This window comes from Atractosteus spatula, chromosome 2 (assembly GCF_055471065.1).
Source record: "Atractosteus spatula isolate fAtrSpa1 chromosome 2, fAtrSpa1.hap1, whole genome shotgun sequence".
In the NCBI taxonomy this organism is placed as follows: domain Eukaryota; kingdom Metazoa; phylum Chordata; class Actinopteri; order Semionotiformes; family Lepisosteidae; genus Atractosteus; species Atractosteus spatula.
Genome location: NC_142707.1, coordinates 48,532,366 through 48,552,906, shown reverse-complemented (window position 1 = coordinate 48,552,906; position 20,541 = coordinate 48,532,366). Strand labels below are relative to the sequence as shown.

The 20,541-nt window shown below is 36.4% G+C and overlaps 1 protein-coding gene across 1 annotated transcript in view; it reads left to right on the top strand.

Annotated features, from left to right (window-relative positions):
* The window catches only part of bckdhb (branched chain keto acid dehydrogenase E1 subunit beta), a 117,517-nt gene extending 99,391 nt beyond the window's left edge, over positions 1-18,126 (top strand). The window contains exons 10-11 of the mRNA XM_088934267.1: positions 15,992-16,138; positions 17,771-18,126. Coding sequence (XP_088790393.1) covers positions 15,992-16,132 — 141 coding nt within the window. The 3' untranslated portion in view covers positions 16,133-16,138; positions 17,771-18,126. The remainder of the gene's footprint in view (positions 1-15,991; positions 16,139-17,770) is intronic.
* The last annotated feature ends 2,415 nt before the right edge of the window (positions 18,127-20,541 follow it).

The following is a 20,541-nucleotide window of genomic DNA, read 5'->3' as shown; positions in this document are numbered from 1 at the left end:
GCCTAATGAACTATTTTTGGGTAGAAGCAGTATGTGTTAGAAAGCACTGAATTTCACTTTTAAAGTGAACAGATTTTTTGTTATTCATTTATAAAGAGAGAGAGGGAGAGGTATTATATATATATATGTGTGTTTATGTCTGTCACTAAACACGTATTTAAAGATATAGACACATTGCGCATTGGAAAGTTTATCATCTTCTGCCTTTTTTAAATATAAAGAATGCATTCATATATAAAGTATACACATTGCAGTTGGTTTTCTGCTTTGAACGGTGCTGCTATAGCTGAGTTAAAGCACATGAAAGCTCTTTACTATGTGATCTCGCTGTTGTCTGGGGAAATCCTGGCTTGGGCTTCAGCACTGTGGGAGAGTGGAGCAATTCTGAAATTTTCAGTGACACCTTCCAGGATGTCTTTGACTCCTGTGGTCAGCTGCATCTACTCACCATTTACTGCTCTTAAAACAGGGCAGCCAACTGGTTGCTCACTGCTCCTTCCATTTCGGGATTCTCGGAGGAGCTAAAGAACAAGCTGGCCTGCTAAGACCGTCCTTCAACCCTGGAAGTCCTCATCAATTTAGCTGTCTGGCTAGATACCCTCCTCAGGGAGAGACAGCAGGAGAAGCTTCACTGCTTCTCATGGGAGCCCCCTCTTCAATCTGCTGTGTCATTCCTCCATAGACCAGTCATCCTCCCTCCTGCTGATCCTAGGGCCCCTTCTTCACCGACAAGGAGCCTATGCCGATTGGAAGGGCCAGGATCTCAACGGCAGAATGACTTGAACGCTGCCAAGAGGGGTTATGCATTGTGTGGGCCAAGGACACTGGAGTGATAACTGTTCTGAGTTGCCAGTTAACTCCCCCTGCTCAATAAGTAGACAAGAGTGCCTAGTGAGTGGGGGAACCACTTCTCGTCAGCTTCTACTCTGATTCACTCTGCCCGCCATGCTCTCATGGCACTCAAACACCTTCCAGGTGGAGGCGTTTGTGGAATCGTGGGCTGATGGGAATTCCAGTCCACCTGGGATTACCTTTGGTCCCATGTTCTTCCTCTTCCTCTGTGCTGGTATTGGATGGAAGACTCATAGGCTTTGGCCATATAGAAAAACAGACGTGTTCCCCGGCCCTTACAGTCAATGGTGACCACAGAGAAACTGCTGAGCTCTTCTGTGTTTGACGTCATGTTGTCCCTTGGTTCTGGGGTTCCCCTCATTGGAGCTACATAGTCCTCATCTTGACTGGCCCAGCCACAAACTATTAACTTGGAGGAAAGACTGTCAGGGTCATTGCTTCTCCATCCCACAAATTCTCACCACTTCTGATGTCACCACTTCTTAATTGTCTGCAAAATATCAGGACTGTTGATGTCTTTAGCATGTACAAAGCCCAGACCTACCTCCGCACGAGCCCCATGATTTCCTGATTTGACCTCCTAGCAGGACCTCACTGCTGATGGGTCGCCTGTACCTGTAATCTTGGTTAACCTCGAGAAATACTTCATCTGTCTATCCACTTCACCAGCTGGTGATAGGTTTTTCATTCAGAAGAAAAAGAATGGCTCCCTGCATCCCTGTATTTATCACTAAGATCACAAAAAGATCGCCATAAAAAATCAATATCCTCTTCTGCTGATCTCCTTCCTCCTGGAGAAGACTAGCCAGGTCCTACATCCTGGTGCACATGAGAAAGAGAGCCAAATGGAAGACAGCTTTCAGCATTAAATAAGTCAACAGTAAACCACATACCATACAATCTTATGGAAGATAAGTAATATTCAGTTCTAAATGAATTAGTACAAAAAATTGGAATATAAGAATAAACATCTTGTGTATAACAATATAGAAAAATAGTATAAAATGTATAAGTATTTCATTATATTTATAATTATACTGTATAATTGTTCAGTATATTATAAGTTATAAGTATATAACTATTCTTTAAATTATAAGAGGTACTTTGAGCACAGGTGAAAGCAAGTCACTCCTAAAAAAATAGCTTTTACTATCATAGTTTAGTCATTTGCTTCACATTATAAATGAAACCTCTTGTAATTATTACTGTCCTGAGATGCTGGATTAATTTTATTTATGCAAATGTGATGGTTTGGCCTTTGAAAAACATCTTAAGATGTGTAACTTGTAAAAGCTAAATGCAAGCATAGTGCAGCTATTGTGAAGGAAACTGTTATGACTGTCCCTGACCCTATTGTTTTTCAGCACAATATGGAAGAGGAATATATTTTATTCTATGCAAATGAGTTACACATATTCATGTATGCAAGACACAGACCTGTGGTCATCTAATCAACCCATCTGCAATGATGTTCATCAGAGGCATGGCAGTACAAAAGAACAACACTAGAAAGTAGAGGATGTAATAAGACACTTGGAGTTAGAACTTCGTCTAGTCAGAGAGATATAAGATTGCTATTTACACACATCTTTTAACTCACTTCTTAACTGGATTGCAGCTGTAAGGGATCTGTGATGAAGTAGTGGATAAAAGCACGTTTGTGACCCAGAGTTTCAATCTCACCAGCTTTGTTTATTTATATCAAAACAGTTGCCTCTAGGCATTAACAGTAAATATTGCCTGAAGATAAATATATAAGGAATTACTATCATAATCCCTGTTAGAATTTAGTTAATTTGCTTTCAGTAGCTATAATGTAGGTTCTATGAATAATGTGTGATGTGCAGTTCTAGACCACCTAATAAAATATAAAACAATATTTGTTTTAATCATACTGTATTATTTAATTCAAAGCAATTAAAACACATAAATAAATGCAATTTGCAGTGAAAAAAATGACCATGTATAAGGCATGCATTAAAAATTCGAATGACATATCAGAAATAGATCGAGAAGGTAGCTGTGTCAGCATGCTTGGCTGCAAAGGAACAAGTAAAGGTTTATTCCATGCTGAAAAGAGAAGAAAAGAAACACAATGTTTCTTCGGGGGTCACATGTTGTGTTTTTCTTCTCTTTTCAGCATGGAATAAACCTTTACTTGTTCTTTATGAGAAATAGATGCCAAACGACAAGAAATGATTAGTGTAAACATGCCCCACAGGCAATTAGGCATAATTTATAAGGCAAAAGCTAAGCTTCTCCCCAATTTTGTCTTGTAACTTGGCATTCGTTTCTTATATGTCTTTATTAAGTGGCTGAGGCTTTTTTGTAAATTGTCACTTCTTTCATGTTCACTTTGTTTTTATTATAGATTTATTACACAAAGGAAATGTACTGATATGCATAACTTATAAAATGACATGGAGCAAGGGGGATAAACTACCATGGGTTAATATATTATTTATAGATCACTCCTCTTCAAAGAGAAGAACTTCATGGGTGTGTTTGGAATTGATAATGGCTGGATTATAAATATCCACTATATTAAGATTTTTTAAAATGCTTTTGAATTTTAGGTTAATATGGCTTTTTATGTGTATGATTGCATGAACATTTTAATATTTTCCAAAAAAATAAATAGGCATGCACTTGAGTGATACCAAAGGTTGGAAAAAGTCCATGCTTTTATGGGGTGAGTTTTTAACTGCTGTTCATTTCAAAGGATATGACATGTGGAGTTCTTTCAGGTGGGTTTATATTACACAGAATGCTTGAGGAGGTTTAATACCAGCATAAACTTGTACAAATTAATTCATTTGCCTTATGAATAACCTTTAAAATAATTGCTACTGTATGTTGCAATTTCTTGACATACAGTACTCTTGTGCACAAAGTAAAGTTTTTGCACTCATGTTTGTACTGATTAGTTTTGATTTTGATAAACTTAATTTTAAGTTCATAATTTAAGGTTTAGCTGTGATTCCAGACTTTAAAGTTTACCTTTAGCAAGAGTCCCATTATTTTTGAATACTCTACTGTTGTTTCTAAGATGCACATGGTGTAAAAAGGTCAAAGAAGTTTCTATATAACAGCTGTATCTTAAATAGGGCAGAGCTGTTTAAGCTTTTAGAAGACAATGGATTACTGTAGTTTGTTAAATTTAACAAGGGGATTATGAGAATTCTGGCAATGGATTTGGCAATGGAGAAAGGTATCTCTGGTCTTCCAAGACGGAGATGTAGGGCCATGAAAGATTTTCAGAGATCTGAGAATCCTCCACCTTAACTGGCAAAATTTAAGAACAAAGATTAACATAAATCTCCAATGATGAATTTGTAGCACTTAGTTTATATTGGCTGCTACATTCTTGCAGTTCTTTCCTTTTCTGTGTGATGAAAAGCCAGTGCTTGCATACAGTGCGGTAAAGAATATAGAATAAAGAGCCCGTCCTCTTCAGTGTTTTTCCATTTGCTTGAGAAAAACAACATATGAACCTTTGACATAAGCAGCTAAGTTTTAGAGTCCTGTGAAAGCACTTTGCCTCAGCAGAACACGAATACACGTTTCCCACCTCAAGATTTCGGATTAATTGACTTATGTTCTCTGTCATGCGAGTCTCCGTTTTCAGTTTTCCACTACGTGCCATCACAATTTGTTTTCGTTCTGCATTTTTGGAAGATCTGCAATAACGTTAACAGGTTATTTTCTATTCTTGGATAAATTCCAAGCAAGGAGATAGGACAGGACGCCTGAATTAGTTATGCATAGAACCTGAGGTGACGTGGAAGGCAGATTCTATTTTGTTATCATTACTTGTTCTCTCTTGTAGGGTTGTTCTTTTAAAATAAGATAAAGGACATAGTCATAAATGTATACCTTTTTAAATAAGGCTAACATAAAAGTAATGAGTGGAGTGGTCTCCTTGAGTTTCTAACTTTTTATGCTTCTGTTTAATTGTAATGAACACCTTCTAACAATTGCTTGTTTTACTCTCTCCAGTAAAAAAAAGACTTCTTTAAGAATTAATATTATTCAATTTTAAAGATAATGCATTACAGTTTTACCACGAGAAAACTTACTACCATATCTCTGTGTAGAGAAAAAATAAACTGTTCATTGTACATTTTGAGCTTTTAGTCAGTGGTGAAAAACAATTTAAATAAATCATTGTGTTTCATTTTGTCTGACTAATAATTTCAGTTTAATTAATACTATTATTATGAAAGATTTCTTATTCAAATACACATCTGATAAGCCTCGCACAGAAAATAAAAAGTATGCCCTGAAGCCAGTAGTGCAATCAAAGGTTGTTCATTAGCATCTAATTACTGCAAGAATCCCTGCCTCATTTTTTGTATGTGATTGTTCTCTGATAATGAAATATACTATTGATGATACTAGCTGAACAGGGTATCCCACAGATGTTACAGAAAATGCAAAGTATAAGTAAAATTACAAAATAAGTTTACTCATTTATTGTTATTGTGGTGAAGTTGAGTTTCATACTTTAATTTTACTGTCTGGATTTCTGTCAACGTTTTCTAAACGTGTTTCAGTCTGAACCAAGGATAATGAACACTAGACTTGAACTCTGAATGATTTTGTGCCTATACTTTAAGGAGCTCATTTTCTGTGTACAATTATCCTAGATTTTATTATTTCTCTATACTAAAAAATTTGCTGAATTTATATAAGGAGCTGAACTGCCTCTTTACTTTAAAACAGCCGAACTGTTTTAGAATTTAGTGAAATTCTTTATTTCCGTTACAAAGCTTCACAAATATCCCATAAATGTAAGATAAATGAAAGTGTACTGGAAAGTTCCACCTCTCTGAAACATGAATGTACAGTAACATACAACTCTTTAGTTGATGCAGAACTAATATTGTTAAAATGATGCTCTTCTTTCTAAGTATGTTCCCATTAGAAATTGTAAATTGAGTGCAAATGAGTGCACAAACATTTAATGGAACAGTCTACTCAAAGATAGTTATGAAGTCTAAACTAGATTGTCAGGTATTTGATTGGTCCATCTGCCCTATGTGTGAGACTGAAGCCCATTAATCTGAATAGTGCCTGTAACTCTTCTCATCCTTCAAATAGCAGCATCAAGAAAACACCCCTGCATGCAAACTACAAATTAATGTGATGTACAGTGAAAAAAAGATTTACAGGCAAATCTCTTAAACAGCAGCAGTAGTGTGATGTGCGATGTAGTATTTTTGTAATTCCAGTAACTACGTTTGTTTTCAAAAATGCTTTCAGTGGAGTATGGCAATACTGTATGTGTACATATGTGAATTAATACAGTCTTTTAATCAACAATAATAAGCAAAATTAATATTACTTGATGGAAAGAAGATGGAAGATGGCATGTAAATCTATGACTGCTGACACGGATGTGATTATGATATGATATATTTAAATTTCCAGAAAGCATTTGATGAAGTGCCTCATAAAAGCTGGATTCTCAAAATCCATAGGAATCCATGGTAATGAGTTCAAATTCCTGGTAAACAAACAGGAAACAGTGTTTTTTAAAGGGTGCAACTTTAACTGGGCAGATGTAAGCAGTGGTGTACCACAGGGATCCGTGTTAGGCCCATAGCTCTTCCTGATCTATGTTGATGATCTAAACTATGGTATAGACTCAGATTGGCTAATGAATGTGAAGTGCAACAGTGAAACAGCAACAAGGGTCTTTCAAAAATACTTATACAAAAGCTCAATCAATCAATGAAGGTTTATTTATCAAATGCACAACAATACAGCATACAGTGGTGGTTGTCGGCAATGGACTGACACTTGGTGTAAAGTGTAAATCAACATTGATAAATGCAAAGTGATCCACACTGGTAGTAAAGACATGCATTGGTGCTTGTGAGCCGCAGGAAGTTACAAAAGGGGTTTGGGTGTTTGTGTAGATTCTTCTATTCTTCATCAAGATTGTGTGGGTAAGCAATATAAATAGCAAACAGAATGCTTGGGTACGTAGCAAAAAGTATCAAATTAAAATACAGAGGAGTTATGCTGAAGCACTGCAGTGCACTAGCAAGACCTCATTTAGAGGTCTTGGTTTTGTTCACCACACCACCGAAAATACATTATAACCTTGGAAAGAATTCAAAGAAGAGCAACGGGAATGATTCCTGGTCTCAGGAAACTGTATGTGCAATCCTAAGAAGTATACTGTAGATACATTAAACACATGGGACAGTGGGAAACGTTACAGATATGTAGTTAAAACAGAATAGAAAACACTTCTTTACTGAAAGACTACGGAGTAGGATTCCTCTGCCAGCTGCCGGATTTGAACCGGCAACCTTCCAGCCACAGGCGCAGAACCTTAGCCACAGTGCTTAAAAATTTTAAAATTAAAAAATTTTATGTTTTCTGGATGGTTTTCCAGCCGTGTGGTCGATTCCCAAAATTGGGGTACCTTTAAGAAATGGCTGGATGAAATTGTAGATTCACTTAAGTGCTAAACTACCAAACAAGCAAGATGGGCATAATGACCCCCTCTCATTTGCAGACTTTTCTTGTTTTTTAAACCATAATAACTGATACATAAAGCCCATGAGACTTTTCCATTTTAAAAATAGTAATAAAATCATAGTTTTACTTCTGAACAACTTTCAAAAAAACTTAAAGCACTTTACAGTACCACAAATGTAATACACACATAAAAATGAAAGCGTGCCAATTTGACCTAGTAAAAGACCAAGAGTGAAAATAAAATTCTGCATTAAAAGGTATAGTGCAGTAATAAGTCTTTAAGTGGACTTTAAAATTGTCAAGAGTCGCAGAGTTTCTAATAGTTTTGCACAGAAGTAGGCATTATACTTTTCATAAACACGATGAAGCCTGTTTAGCTCCTGAATAGATACCCTAGTAGGTAAGGTGTTAAAATTAGTGCATAGCTCTAAAAAATGAAACAAGCCTGCACTGGTATGGTAACAAAAACTAATTAATTCATCTCTATGGAAACCTAGCTACCCAATATAATGAGGAAAATAAAGCACCTTTTTTCATGCATCACTCCTCAGTCATCTGCTTTGGTGTTCCACAGCCATGCCGTTAAAGCTGATACCCTGGCGTCTTACAAGAAGGAACTGGCCTATCGCGTTATTGCTTCATCATAATAGCAAAAATTGAACTCAATGAGCAGAATAACCTACTCTCATTTGCAACCTTTCTTATATTCCAAACAGCTTTGCTTAACATACATAAAGTTACATCACACCAAGACTTGCAAGCAAATAATATTGAGTAGGGCCCATGACTATATAACTTCTTCCTTTTTATCTCAAGAGTCAGTTGCTTATCTTATCTTGCTTCTATACACTTGTACTATGGAATTTTTGTTCTTGCAAATATAATTTAATTGCAAAAACATTCATCATGGAGGTGGTAGAGATTTATCCTCTTGAGCAGCGTTTTGCTCAGGTCTCTCTGTCCGCCCTCACAGGTCGTGATGATGGTTTGCGTTATCGCAGATAAAGATTCGCTTAATGAGAAGTATTCTTCATGTTTGTTTGCTTGGTACGACTGGGTGCTCTGAATTGTTTTCTGTCCTTGTTTTCTTGATATCTAATGGCATGCTGGTTTTAATTACAAAATTCTAGCATTTCAAACAGCCGATACGTCACAGTGAAATAAAACCAACATAAACATTTGTATCTTTCCTGTCAGGGAAAGGGCCTTATTCCACCGATGATGTTCAATAATAATAATAATTGTTGTTGTTATTATTTATTTATTATTGTTGTAACCAGAACTTCTATTCACTCCTTTCAAATACTCTGGAATGATTGAAAAAGAGCAAATTGGGAAGTAATGAAAGATACATAATCCTGTAAGAGTTTAGTCATTTCTTGTTTTTTGTCCTGTTTCTATTTGCAACCATAGCATATCACATTAAATTGCAAAAATGTTACATACAAGTAAAGTAAGGAGTTTCATAATAAAACATGCTCCTTAACATTAAGACATTATAATATTACTTATATTGTATACAGTATATATTGTGTATATAGTCCATATACATATATTACAATATGGCCTTTTGAATTCAATAGAAGGAAACATTATCCTGCCTGAATTAATAGATACTTTCATTTCTGTTATACAATGTACTTCAAATTAATTTCAATTAGCAGGAGTTCTTCCACATAAGTAAACAATTTACCCACCATGCATAATCCAGAAGCACATTAAGTTTGGAAAAGCATGCTAGAGGTCAATCTTTTTTTTTCTAGTTTTTGATGCCCAAAATATAATACTTTTTTTAAACTGTTTCCTAAACATTCTGATTAGTCTGCTGTCACATCATACATCATTTTATTATTATTGTTATTATCATTACTTTTGTTATTATTAAACTCTAAAATGGCAAATCTTAGAGAGGAAAAACATTTTTGCAGCTTTTAGCAGTCAGTGTTCAACTTCAGATATGTGTGCTAACAGTTTCCTCTTATAGGCGTGGTTTCTCCAGTTTGGAAGCATTTGGTTCATGCTGTCTGTGTCTGTACAGTATGTTAGAATGTTCAAAATCACAGGCGTAGCAAAACAGCTGCAAAATGGGAATGTTCACATGTTAGAAGAAATGTTTGCCCACAATAAGGCAGAATCTATACTGTTGTGAATTGACAGGGAAAACGTTATCTGCAAGCTTTGGATAATTAGATTCTGGCAGGCCCTTGAGGTGGCTAGTGTTAGACGGTGCACCATTTTATTAAAACTAAAGTATCTTTTTTTTGTATCAATGGAGCCTAATGGACCATGTTGGAGCAGAAGCAGACTTTGGTAGGAAAGCATTCAATTTCAGTTTTCTAAAACGGTGAATGAACATATTCTTTATGTATATATATACAGTTTTAATATACAGTATTTGTTTGTAGAAGTTTAAGATACATTTTCATTTTCAGTGGGCTTTTTCAAATATATTGTATACACTATACACAGAAGTACACATTCATTTAAGATAGAGTCATTAAATACAGGATTTGTTCTGATCTGTAGTTATTCTTCTAGTCTAGGGAGTTATGCTGAGCTCTCACAGACTGATCTGTTATTTGCAGGTCATTTCTCTCCAGATGAAAGAATTTAAATGTCCATGTTTTTTCATTCTTCATGGCAGTGTTCTAAATGTCTGTTGTTTAGGCACTTTAAAGGTTCTTTAAGTGTGACTTGTTTCTGAATATAAGTGCATTCTTATTTATGAAATATACAGACATTGAGAGGATACTAAAGTTTATGGAAGAACCACACCTGCTACAAAAGCTAGTGTTCAGTCTACTCTTTATCAGTTACAGGATTATGAAATGTCTATGAATCATGTGGGTGTGTTCTTTACTGTAGGACATTTTAGACTCAAGATATAATCTTTTATGTACAGTCCTGTTCTTGGTAGGTTTATCCTCAAGTTAGTGTGGGTATGAACTATTAAAATTAATTGATTCAAAAGTATATTACTTTTAATACCTGTACTGTAGGTTGTGCTGATCGGACAAGTAGGTGGCACTCTGTTGACCAGAATTTCCAAGCCACTAGCAAATTAATACACTTTTGTGTAATTCTGGCAACAAATTCTTTAAAAAAACGCAAAATTCTACAATGATAAAATATATCTTTATTTTCCTGCGGCTGATGTATATAAAGTACTTTGACACTGATGTGTTCATTTTCTGCCATTTTTAAGCTTTTCACCTAAGTTTTAACTATTTATGTTTTTCTCCCATGTTACATCCTTAAATTCTGTACTTTTACATTTTAAAAATATTTTTTTCGCATCTTGCTATGTGAGTTTTCATTCATTGTGCATTTTTTGATAAACTGGCTTTAACACATTTTTTATTAATTTTTCCATTAATTGTAAGAAAGGATCCTAACATTAAACATATCTCTGGCAGGCTCTTGAAAATGAGGTGGAAGCCAGATTTTGTTACCATAGCTTGTTCAATCTTGTAGGATTGTAACAAAAGATTATACAGAACACAAACAGACACCTACATTAGTGTCTTTTCACACATCCCAAATTACTACTGAAAATTGTGCTGCATTATAATGCTGTTTGCATTTTACTTAATAACATAAGATAGGTTAGAACCTTGACAAGGCCATTCAGTCCACCCTAGATCATGTGGTTGGTAGTAGCTAAGATCTGAGTTTAAAAGCACTTTCTCATTTTTTCCACTTGGGTCCTCTGGTAATTTCGCCACGCTTCTGCAAATCGTGCTCAGCAATCATAAAGATCACGGTTTTGTTATATGTGTTAATGTGAGAGCCCATAAATGTAATACAAAATTGAAGTTAACCATTGATTTTTTCTTTTATTTTGAATCAGCTGAAGCCTGTCTGTGGTGATTTACCACAAAATAGCTTTTCAAGTATGAACAAGATGATATATAAACCATATATAACAAATCACATATGTAGGCAAAGCGTGTTTGCTTTTGTAGGGATGCAAGGAGTCACAGTGCAGTCCAGGGAAGATTTGAGATGAGTTAAATAATGACGAGAATGGAGAACACTGAAGGAGACGCACACAAAATGTGATACAAGTAAAGGTTAATTCCATACTAAAAAGTAGAAAGAACACAACCTTTCAGCTTCAGGTGTGAAGACAACTCAACAACTGAAACATTGTATTTCTACTTTTCAGGGTAGAAGTAACCAGTTTTGTTGTATCCAATGATGTGCAGGATGTGTAAGGATTTGATTACAACAAATTTAATAAACCTCCACAGGGTACATCACCTCTCTGAATACAATGATTTCCTGAAGATAGCAAAGGACAAGGAAGTTGAAGGACTAGAGAAAAAATGGGTACATGCCTCAGCAGTTGTCTTGCTGACTAAAAATAAATCACTTTCAAAGGAATTTAAAGCTCAGAAAGTTCATTCATTATTGAGTGTTTAAGACCCTGGATTCTACCTGTTTCATTGAAAGTCTGGAGCCTTGTTACACCTTGCACTGCAATAGGGTTTTGTCTCGCACTACCAGAACTGGTTTTATTATTCAGACTGCCACCACTAAACAATACCCCCAACATTTTTTGGATCTTTTCTTTTCTTTTTTCCATCTTGGTCTGCATTGCTCGTGAATGTATTTGTGGTCCAGTTTGAAACCAAATGCTTCTTTTGTTAAGTGGCAAATTTGTTAATGCAGAAAACTTTGCCGTCATTTTATGCTGGTCTTTTCTGTGGTGAACTCAGCAATGATGCTTGCATGTATACAGTTTCTACTACAATGTAACGAAACATAAAAATTCAGAAGTTACTGCAGTATGTTTCTTTGAAGAGACATTGATACTAAATATTTTTAAACTTTATGATATTAGATTTTGTATTCGGGGGCTGAACTAAATATACCAACTACCTGCAATTACAAATAATCATCATCGTTGGCATCAGTATCAGCTGATATATTTGGGTAATCATACGATATTGGTATCTGCCAAGAAAATCTTGATCAGTGCACCCCTTATCTATAGACACGTCTCATCTAATTCTGCTTTAAGTGACGCAACTTCAGATATGTTACGATCTACATGATCGGCAGGATTTTTGTATCCACAGTTGAAATTTCTCATGTCCCCAGATTTTAAAGTTCTTTTATGATAAAGACAGTTGTATCTAGCGATGTTGAGTTTGTGCTAGGCCTTGTTCTGCTTGATCAGCACTTATTTTCTCTGACATCACAGATTTCTTCGTTGTTACATTAGCTCTAATCAGATAGTAAGCAGTAAGCTCCTTCGCTCAGTCAAAGTCGATTACTGTAAGGCTCCTAAGATGCCAGCACATGTGACCTACTGCCCATGACCCTCTTTTTAAACCTGTATGGTCCCCTCTTAGGGATCTACACTTTTGCATCATCGTTGGTTATTTTCTACCAGACGCCTCCTACTCTTCCTAGGCTCTGCTCAAATATTAAATATACAGTAAATGTATATTATTATCAGAAAAGTTCAGAGGGTGCTGAAAGACTTTGAGTTGAATTGCAGTTATTTTACACTGTACATGTTGATAAATGCTGCCTGAAGGTGGAGTGCACTGTAAATGAAACAACTGATTTAATGCCAAAATATCTTAAAGAGTCTGAGTAAAATTGGCCTTGCAGTAAATACAGTATTTACCTTCTTATATGTTTGGGTTTTGTGTAATTTTGGAGACTTAAATTTTTTAGCTTGCATCTAAAAAAATAATATAAATATAACTTTGAAAACTAGATTTTACTAGTGCATTGTAAAATTTTAATATATATAATAATTTTAACAATGATTTCAATTCAAAGTATTTAACTACAAATTGTAACATTTTGTTTTTTATTACTTTATTATTGCTTCTCCAGAATCACCGGTTTGCAGCCTCTCAGCAGGGCATGATAAGAGTTAAGCCGTCCACTTACATGTATGGATCTGTGTGCCATTGTTACTGTTCTGATGTCATGTATAACCCTACTTACATTTTGACCCATTAAAATGATGCAATATTAAAATTAATATTGTTGAAGCAATGCTGATTATTAAACAATAGAATTAAATGTTGCTGTGGATTTTCAGTGTGCTCCCTCTCTGTGGTCTCAGCCATAGAATAGTCTATTGATCTTGGCATTCTGGCATAGGTCTTCTTGAATTCTGTGTGAGCCACAGCATCTCACAAGAACTACTTTGATATACGCCACGTATATAAAAGATGTCATGGAAAACACTGTTCATTGTATTGGATTATTCAGAGATTATTATTTTAAAAAGAGACAATGATTGATAGTCAAGTCATCCTGAACGACTGTTTAATTTTTCTTATAGAGCCATTATGTCAACAACTTTAAAGAAACTGAAACAAAACCTACTCTTAGCTTGTGAATATAGCCTTGTCAGTGTAGCAAGTCAGTGACCAGTTTTGCAGTGCCATGTTTTGAGCTCATTGTATTTTCTATTTTGCTGCAGTGTCAAACAAATGCTGAGCTGAAGGAAACCTTTGCCAGCTATAAGATTCCACAGTCTTATATCAGTAAAAGCCACATATACACATTTTTCAGTAATTTCTTTGTTACAGTAAAAGTGATTATAATAAATTCCCTGAAAGTGTTTCTCAGCACCAGCAACTATACCCAAAAACTTAATGCTGTTTTCTTTTGGACTGTTTATTAAACTGAATCCTCAGAATCTGGATCAGCCATTCTGTACTGACAGCACGTTTATATAACAGTGACAGTGCATGTAATTTCCATGAAAAGGCTACTCTTGGTATGATGACAGGAAATTTAGTGTTTTCCTGCAAATTGCCAAAGAAAAATTGATTTTTGTTTGCCCACCCATTCCTACTGCAACAATGTGCATTTTGTTGTAAAAATGTTGCCACTTCTATGGCAACTGGTCCCAGTCACCCTTCAGGGCTCTAGTTCAGCAATTAATACATTTTTCATGAAAATGCAGGCATTAGTTTACCCATGATATCATCGCTGTTTCAAATACTGCAGCATAAGAAAATGCTTAAAACATTTTTGCCGTCCAACTCAATTTTCTAAAATGAAAAAAAAAGAAAATGAGATTTCTGATAAGAGCAGCACAATAGCTTTCTTTACATGCTTGTCAAAACCAATCAGAGTACCAGTGTTGCTATTGCATGAGGAAAATGTAATCAGAAATAATCATTCATTTTGCAAAACTCCGCCAGTCCTTCAGGGTGGCTGGAACCCTCCCAAATCTACCCACTGGCTAGAAGATCTGCATCTTCACCAGGAAGGCAGAGCACGAACAGGCTTGCCTTGTATACTTCTGCTACCCAACATGCCAAAACCAGGCTAGGTTCTGGCAAGGTCTGGCAATAGAGGTCATTATCAGAAGTAGTACGATACTTGTGAGTAACCTCAATGGCCTGGAGGACGCTTTGTTAATAACTAGCATGTATTTTATTCATTGAGAATATTAGAAAACATCAAAAATGATGGAGTCATGTCACTTTTGCCCTATTTACCTACCTAGATTGATCACAGAATGTCAGGTTATATTCTAAAGGACAATCACTTCCCCTTTCAGACCCATGTGTGATAGTATATTAAATAAGTAAACTGTATTTTACTTGCTCAGCAATCTCCAATAAGTGCTCTCTGTTATATATATTTGTCAGAAATAGAGAAATAGGGGTAGAGAGAAATAGGTTTAAAGAGAGGACTGTCTGACCTGCAGGCCACCTTTGTCCGATCCACCACTTTTGTCCACAGCTGCTGGTTGGTGGAGACCTCAATGTAGTAGTCCCACAGTAACAACCTGAACCAGGGTTAAAGGTCACACTGAGTAACAAAACAGGTATCCATCCTTTACAGTGTCAGCAGTGACAGACCTGTGGCAGAGCTCTACTGAACTGGTGTGCAGGTGCAGGTGTGCAGACCCTGCTGTGCTGCCAGTCTTGACTGCGCACCTCACACCTCCCAGGACTTGCAAAAACAGCAGCAGCTGTCCAAGCACACACACGGCCTGCCTGACCTCATGGAGCTGATCATGTAGGACTGAGCCAGCTGGATCACGATGGTGCCGGAGCCCAGGGCCTCTCCTCTTTTTATTCTGTCAGGACACTGTATATCATAGATATATTGCCTGACAAGTCACTGGCGTGTGTTACAGTAAGTCAACGACTCCAGTCCACAAAATCTCAAAAGCAATCGATCATTTTCACACTGAAAATGACATAGCCCATTCATGTACTGGAGATGCCCTGCCTGTAGGGCTCAACCTGTGGACCGAATGAAGACCTGTCCCGCTTATTTTTTCACATTTGTTCTAATTCACATTTAAAAGTTAAAAGGGTAGATTTAAAAATATCGTCAGTGTTTTAATGAATCAAAAAAGTGAAAAAAATCACCCCAAACAGTGCTTTTTGAAGGTCCCTTAAATTTTAAAGCGCCAGACATGAATGAGATTTATTATGTGTATACTGTATGTTAAAATATTCAGGCAGTAACCGAAGTGCGTATACCAATGCTATTTAGAACTATCTCTACCCTGCAAAAATGATTTTATATCTTACATATTCAAGACATGTTTAACATTTATACTGTACTACTCTTCAATTCGCAGCTCACTGCTTTCTCCAGTGATTGTTGCTGATTATCATGTGCCATGTTTGTGTCTTCACAGGAAGAGTGCTTTCTGAACCTCGAGGCCCCTATTACCAGAGTGTGTGGATATGACACGCCCTTTCCTCACATTTTTGAGCCCTTCTATATACCTGACAAATGGAAATGCTTTGATGCTGTTAAGAAAATGATAAACTACTAATGAAAGGTATTTTCACCCAAAATAATATCTGGTTATTCTAAATGATTTTGTTTAAAACATTAGTATTTACTGGGTATTCACACATCATTGAATCTAAAAGTAAAACAATGCAGGCATTCTCTTTGTTGATAGTAAATGTTGCATGACCACACCTGTCTTTTTTATGTCTGCTTCTCAATTTAGTTATTAACCTAAGAAAACACAAGGGAGGAAGTCATCCATCCATCCATTTTCTTACCTCTGCATCCAATTCAGTGTCTTAGGGGGAAACGCAGCCTGTCCCAGCAAAATACAGGTGCAAGGCAAGGTAGACCCTGGATGGGCCATATGTCCATCCCAGGCTAATCTCACAAACACACACTCACACCAGGGCCAGTTTTCTTAGAAGCCAATTAACCTGCCAGCATGTCTTTGAACTGTGGGAGGAAACCAGAGCCCCCAGAGGATGCCCAGGTGAATGTGGGGAAAACATACAAACTCCATGCAGACAGCAATCCAGGTCCTGAACTGAACCCAGGACCCCAGTGCTGCAAGGCAGCAATGCTAACTGCTGTACCACTGTGCCACCCAGGAAGGAGTCAGCAAATTCTTTTTCATAAAGATGGTATTGGAAGCTGAAGAGATTACACGATATTGGTGGCCAAAGACAAATATTCCAATTGAGGAAAACTGCTTTCTTGATGTAGATGATCATGCATCTACATAAATGTAAATGAAAAAATAATGGTTAATTATACTCTGAAACTAGAAAGAATAACATACATTTCATTCTTTATAAAAAATAAAAACTAATAAATCCTTACAGTAATCCCTCACTGTATGCAGATTTACCTCATGTGGTTTTGTGTATCTGAGCTGAATTTTCTGTATAACTTTTTCCTTTGCACAATCCCCGGTTTTGAGTATTGGCCAGTTTGAGAACCATCCGTGAGCTGTAATGCATGCTGGCTCGAGATGTGTCTGCAACTTCTCTCACATTCTTAGTGTTCTGCCCATGTTAGTGTATATTATTGCATTGGGCTTGATGGTTATTAATATTTGATTGTGTAAAGAAGTGTTAGTTATAGTGATTTCCTAAATAAAAGTGATAGTCATTTTATAAATAATAGATAAATAAATTCAAATGGCTAGTAAGCGTGTGAGAAAAGATAAAGAGTCCAGTGTCACTAAGCAATCTAGATCCTTGATGAGCTGAGAAGAAAAAATGAAAGTGCTTGATAAGTTGCTGTTGGTTGATTGTTTGGTATAAATGACTCTCCGAATCAATACAATAAAGACAAATGAGGAAGCTATCAGAGTAAGTGTAGGAAGTGGAACAGCAATGTTTAAAAATTTATGTAAAAACCATCTGTACAATATTATTTCTATAACATTGTCTTTTACTTTAGTCTGATGTCATTGCTTTATTATATGGTACTTGAAAGAAATGTTTTAATAAGTTGAATCGTGATATCAGTTCCCTAACCCTATTTTTCCCATAAGGCCTTAACCCTCATGGTCGGTAAACTTTTCGGTAATGTAACACTTTGTGGTTGGCAAAGGATTACTGAAGGTTTTCCTTTGCAGCCAGTACACTCTGATGCAGCTCCCTACTCTGAACTCTTTACAGTACAGTAACGTCACCTGCTTCTCTTTTAGGGCTTTGAGGACATTGAAGGAAAACTTCGACACATTTTGTTCTGATAATTAACTTCATCAAGGAACTCATCTACATACTGACAGATATAGTCCATCTCTCATCTCAAGGGATCTTACAGAGTTGTATGGAAGAGCTGGCAGACTGGCCAAGATACCAAGAAACCACCAGACAGGATGAGCATGGACTTTCATTATCACTACACTGCATCAGATGAAACATAAGCTCTTTTGGAAGCATTCTTTATGAAGTCTGTAGAATTGGTAAATTAGAATTTCTTTTGTTGAATTTTAACTGGCTGTATGAACAATGGATATGCAGGAATATTTTAATTCAATAAAATGCTCAAACTTTGAAACTTAAATTGTGTTATTTGTTCTACATACTGTATGTAAAGACATTAAAACCTTAATATGTTTTCAATAGTTTTAATGTATCATTGCCATATACTATATGGGACAGGAGGAGCATGTGTTTCTCAATGCCTAAAAATGAAGTAGTAAAACTTATAAACTGCTTTTTCCTTTTACTAATGTACAGTAGCCTCATAATTTCTTAACTTCAGCACCATCTGTGAAGTTCAATCTGATAATCCCTACTGACTGAAGAGGAATGAGTTGCTGAAACTAGACTAGGATCAAATGCCAGATTTTTGCTTGGCTCGCTACCTGGATTTATGGTAAATGCAAATAAACCCAGTATTTTCTCTCAAGTTGCTTTACTTAATACTAAGTAATTAGTATAAAGTTTCTAACTTAACACAAGCATTGTATATTGGTCATCACCTGTTGATCTCCTACAAAATATCATCTTCATCAGTAGAGGGTCAGTCAGTAGTAATTTCAACATAGCTCAAGCAAATGACAGTGCAGGAGTCGCCCAACCTTGTACAGTACAATGCAATCGCCAACCCAGCCACAGAGATATTTGGATCCTGGGATTAAAGTAACCACACCATATTCTGTTTCTCATACTATTTGTCTTTTTCCATATGGTATTTTTTAAAATAACTTTACCATTTGTTTTTAAAAGGTCATCTGCTTTAGGTTTGAAATCTGGCAGTCCTTCTTAATACGCATTTTATAAATGAAAGAGAAAGAAAAACTTGTCAATACTGTGTACGCTTGATGTGAGGATGCTATATCTTGTAATATGACTTCTTATTGCAATATTCAAGTTATGCAGAAGGCTTTCACAAAATAAGAAGACTCATTGAAAAAAGGTCCTTTGTAATAGCTTGAAAGTATTGTGAGAAACTGAAAACTTCTTGAAAGAGGGAGTGCTAGTTCCAGAGACTTGTTTTTCTAATTAATACGGATAAACAGGAAAATGTCGGTAAATTGACCCCAAACAAATTTGTCAGCATGCCAAGCCAAACAGAAACCCAAAGCACAGGATGTGTGGTGTCACAGTAAATTAGCTTGAAGCTACTGTGTAAAAGAGATGAGCAGTAGTCTTAATCTACTGAAAAAAGTCCTAGAGACATCCAACCTTAATGTTCTGAGTTCAATCCTGTAATTATTGTAGATTCAAATAATTTATTTTGCTTTGTGGTCAATTTAAAAGGGAAGTTTAGTTGAATTAAAATATGTACTATGTATGCGTATGTAGTTAATTTCCAGCCAAATGGCCTTGTCTCACTTGTAACCTTTCTTATCTAATGGTCTTAACATTTTCATCAGTAATTCATTGGGCCCATAATTATGGTTAGATATTAAAACGTGAGCAAACAGGGTTGTTAATTGAGTGGAATGGTTCCTTGGCATACAAATCACTGAGCTCAAGCCTTATAATTTCACAAACAACCCGTGTGCATTAGCATGTGCAAATAACCATTCAGAATGACCATTTTAATTAACAGAAAAACTGTGAAAGCTACTGTATCACCCTGACCTTTTTGAGTAATGAAGATGGCCTGGTTGAAAATGGCCTGTTTGTAAGAACATCCAGATAATGAGATGTTCTACTTATACAGCCAGCTGACTAGTCCGGAGAAACAAGGATATGAGCTCTGAGAGGGACAGGTCACCCCCCCGAATGGCAGAAGGCCACCATACCAACACAGGACAGTCACATATATCTGACCCATCTGTCTAATTGTTTTCAGACTAGTGGCTGCAGCACAAGAAATTCTATAAAAGAAATACCATTCACATCTGGTGATTAACTGTTGTTCACTGTGGGCTTGTAAATAAAAATAATCTACAGTCTTGGTAGCTATTGACAGGAAAGAAATTAAACTGCTGTTTCTGTTGTCCAGAAAACATCAGAAGCAGTGGCAAAGAGAGAAGTGAAGTGTATTATTCACCAGTGAGTGCCATTTATCCTTGTCAGACCTGATGTGTGCGTGGAGATGTTATTATGAATATTCTGCTCACTGCTGACTGAGTTGGTGGGAGTATGATAACGTGAGAAGGAATCTCCATTAACAAAGACAACCTTAGGTGCAGATTGAGAGTGAATTTGCTGTTCAGTGATTTATTGGCAAGTTATGATGTTATCCGGTCAGTCGTATCTGACTCTTGGCGATTCTATAGGCCATCTCTCACCACGCTTTCCAGTCTTGGACTTTCCCTTTCAGCTGTTCTATACCTAAGCTACCTAAGTGTCCGTTTTGATGGCGTCGAGCCACCACGTTCTTTGGCGGCCTCGTCTTCTTGTTCCACTGACCATTCCAAGCATCACTGCTTTCTCCAATGAATCTGATCGCATCACGTGACCAAAATAAGTGAGCCGGAGTCTGGTGATCTTTCCCTCAAGCGAAATTTCTGGC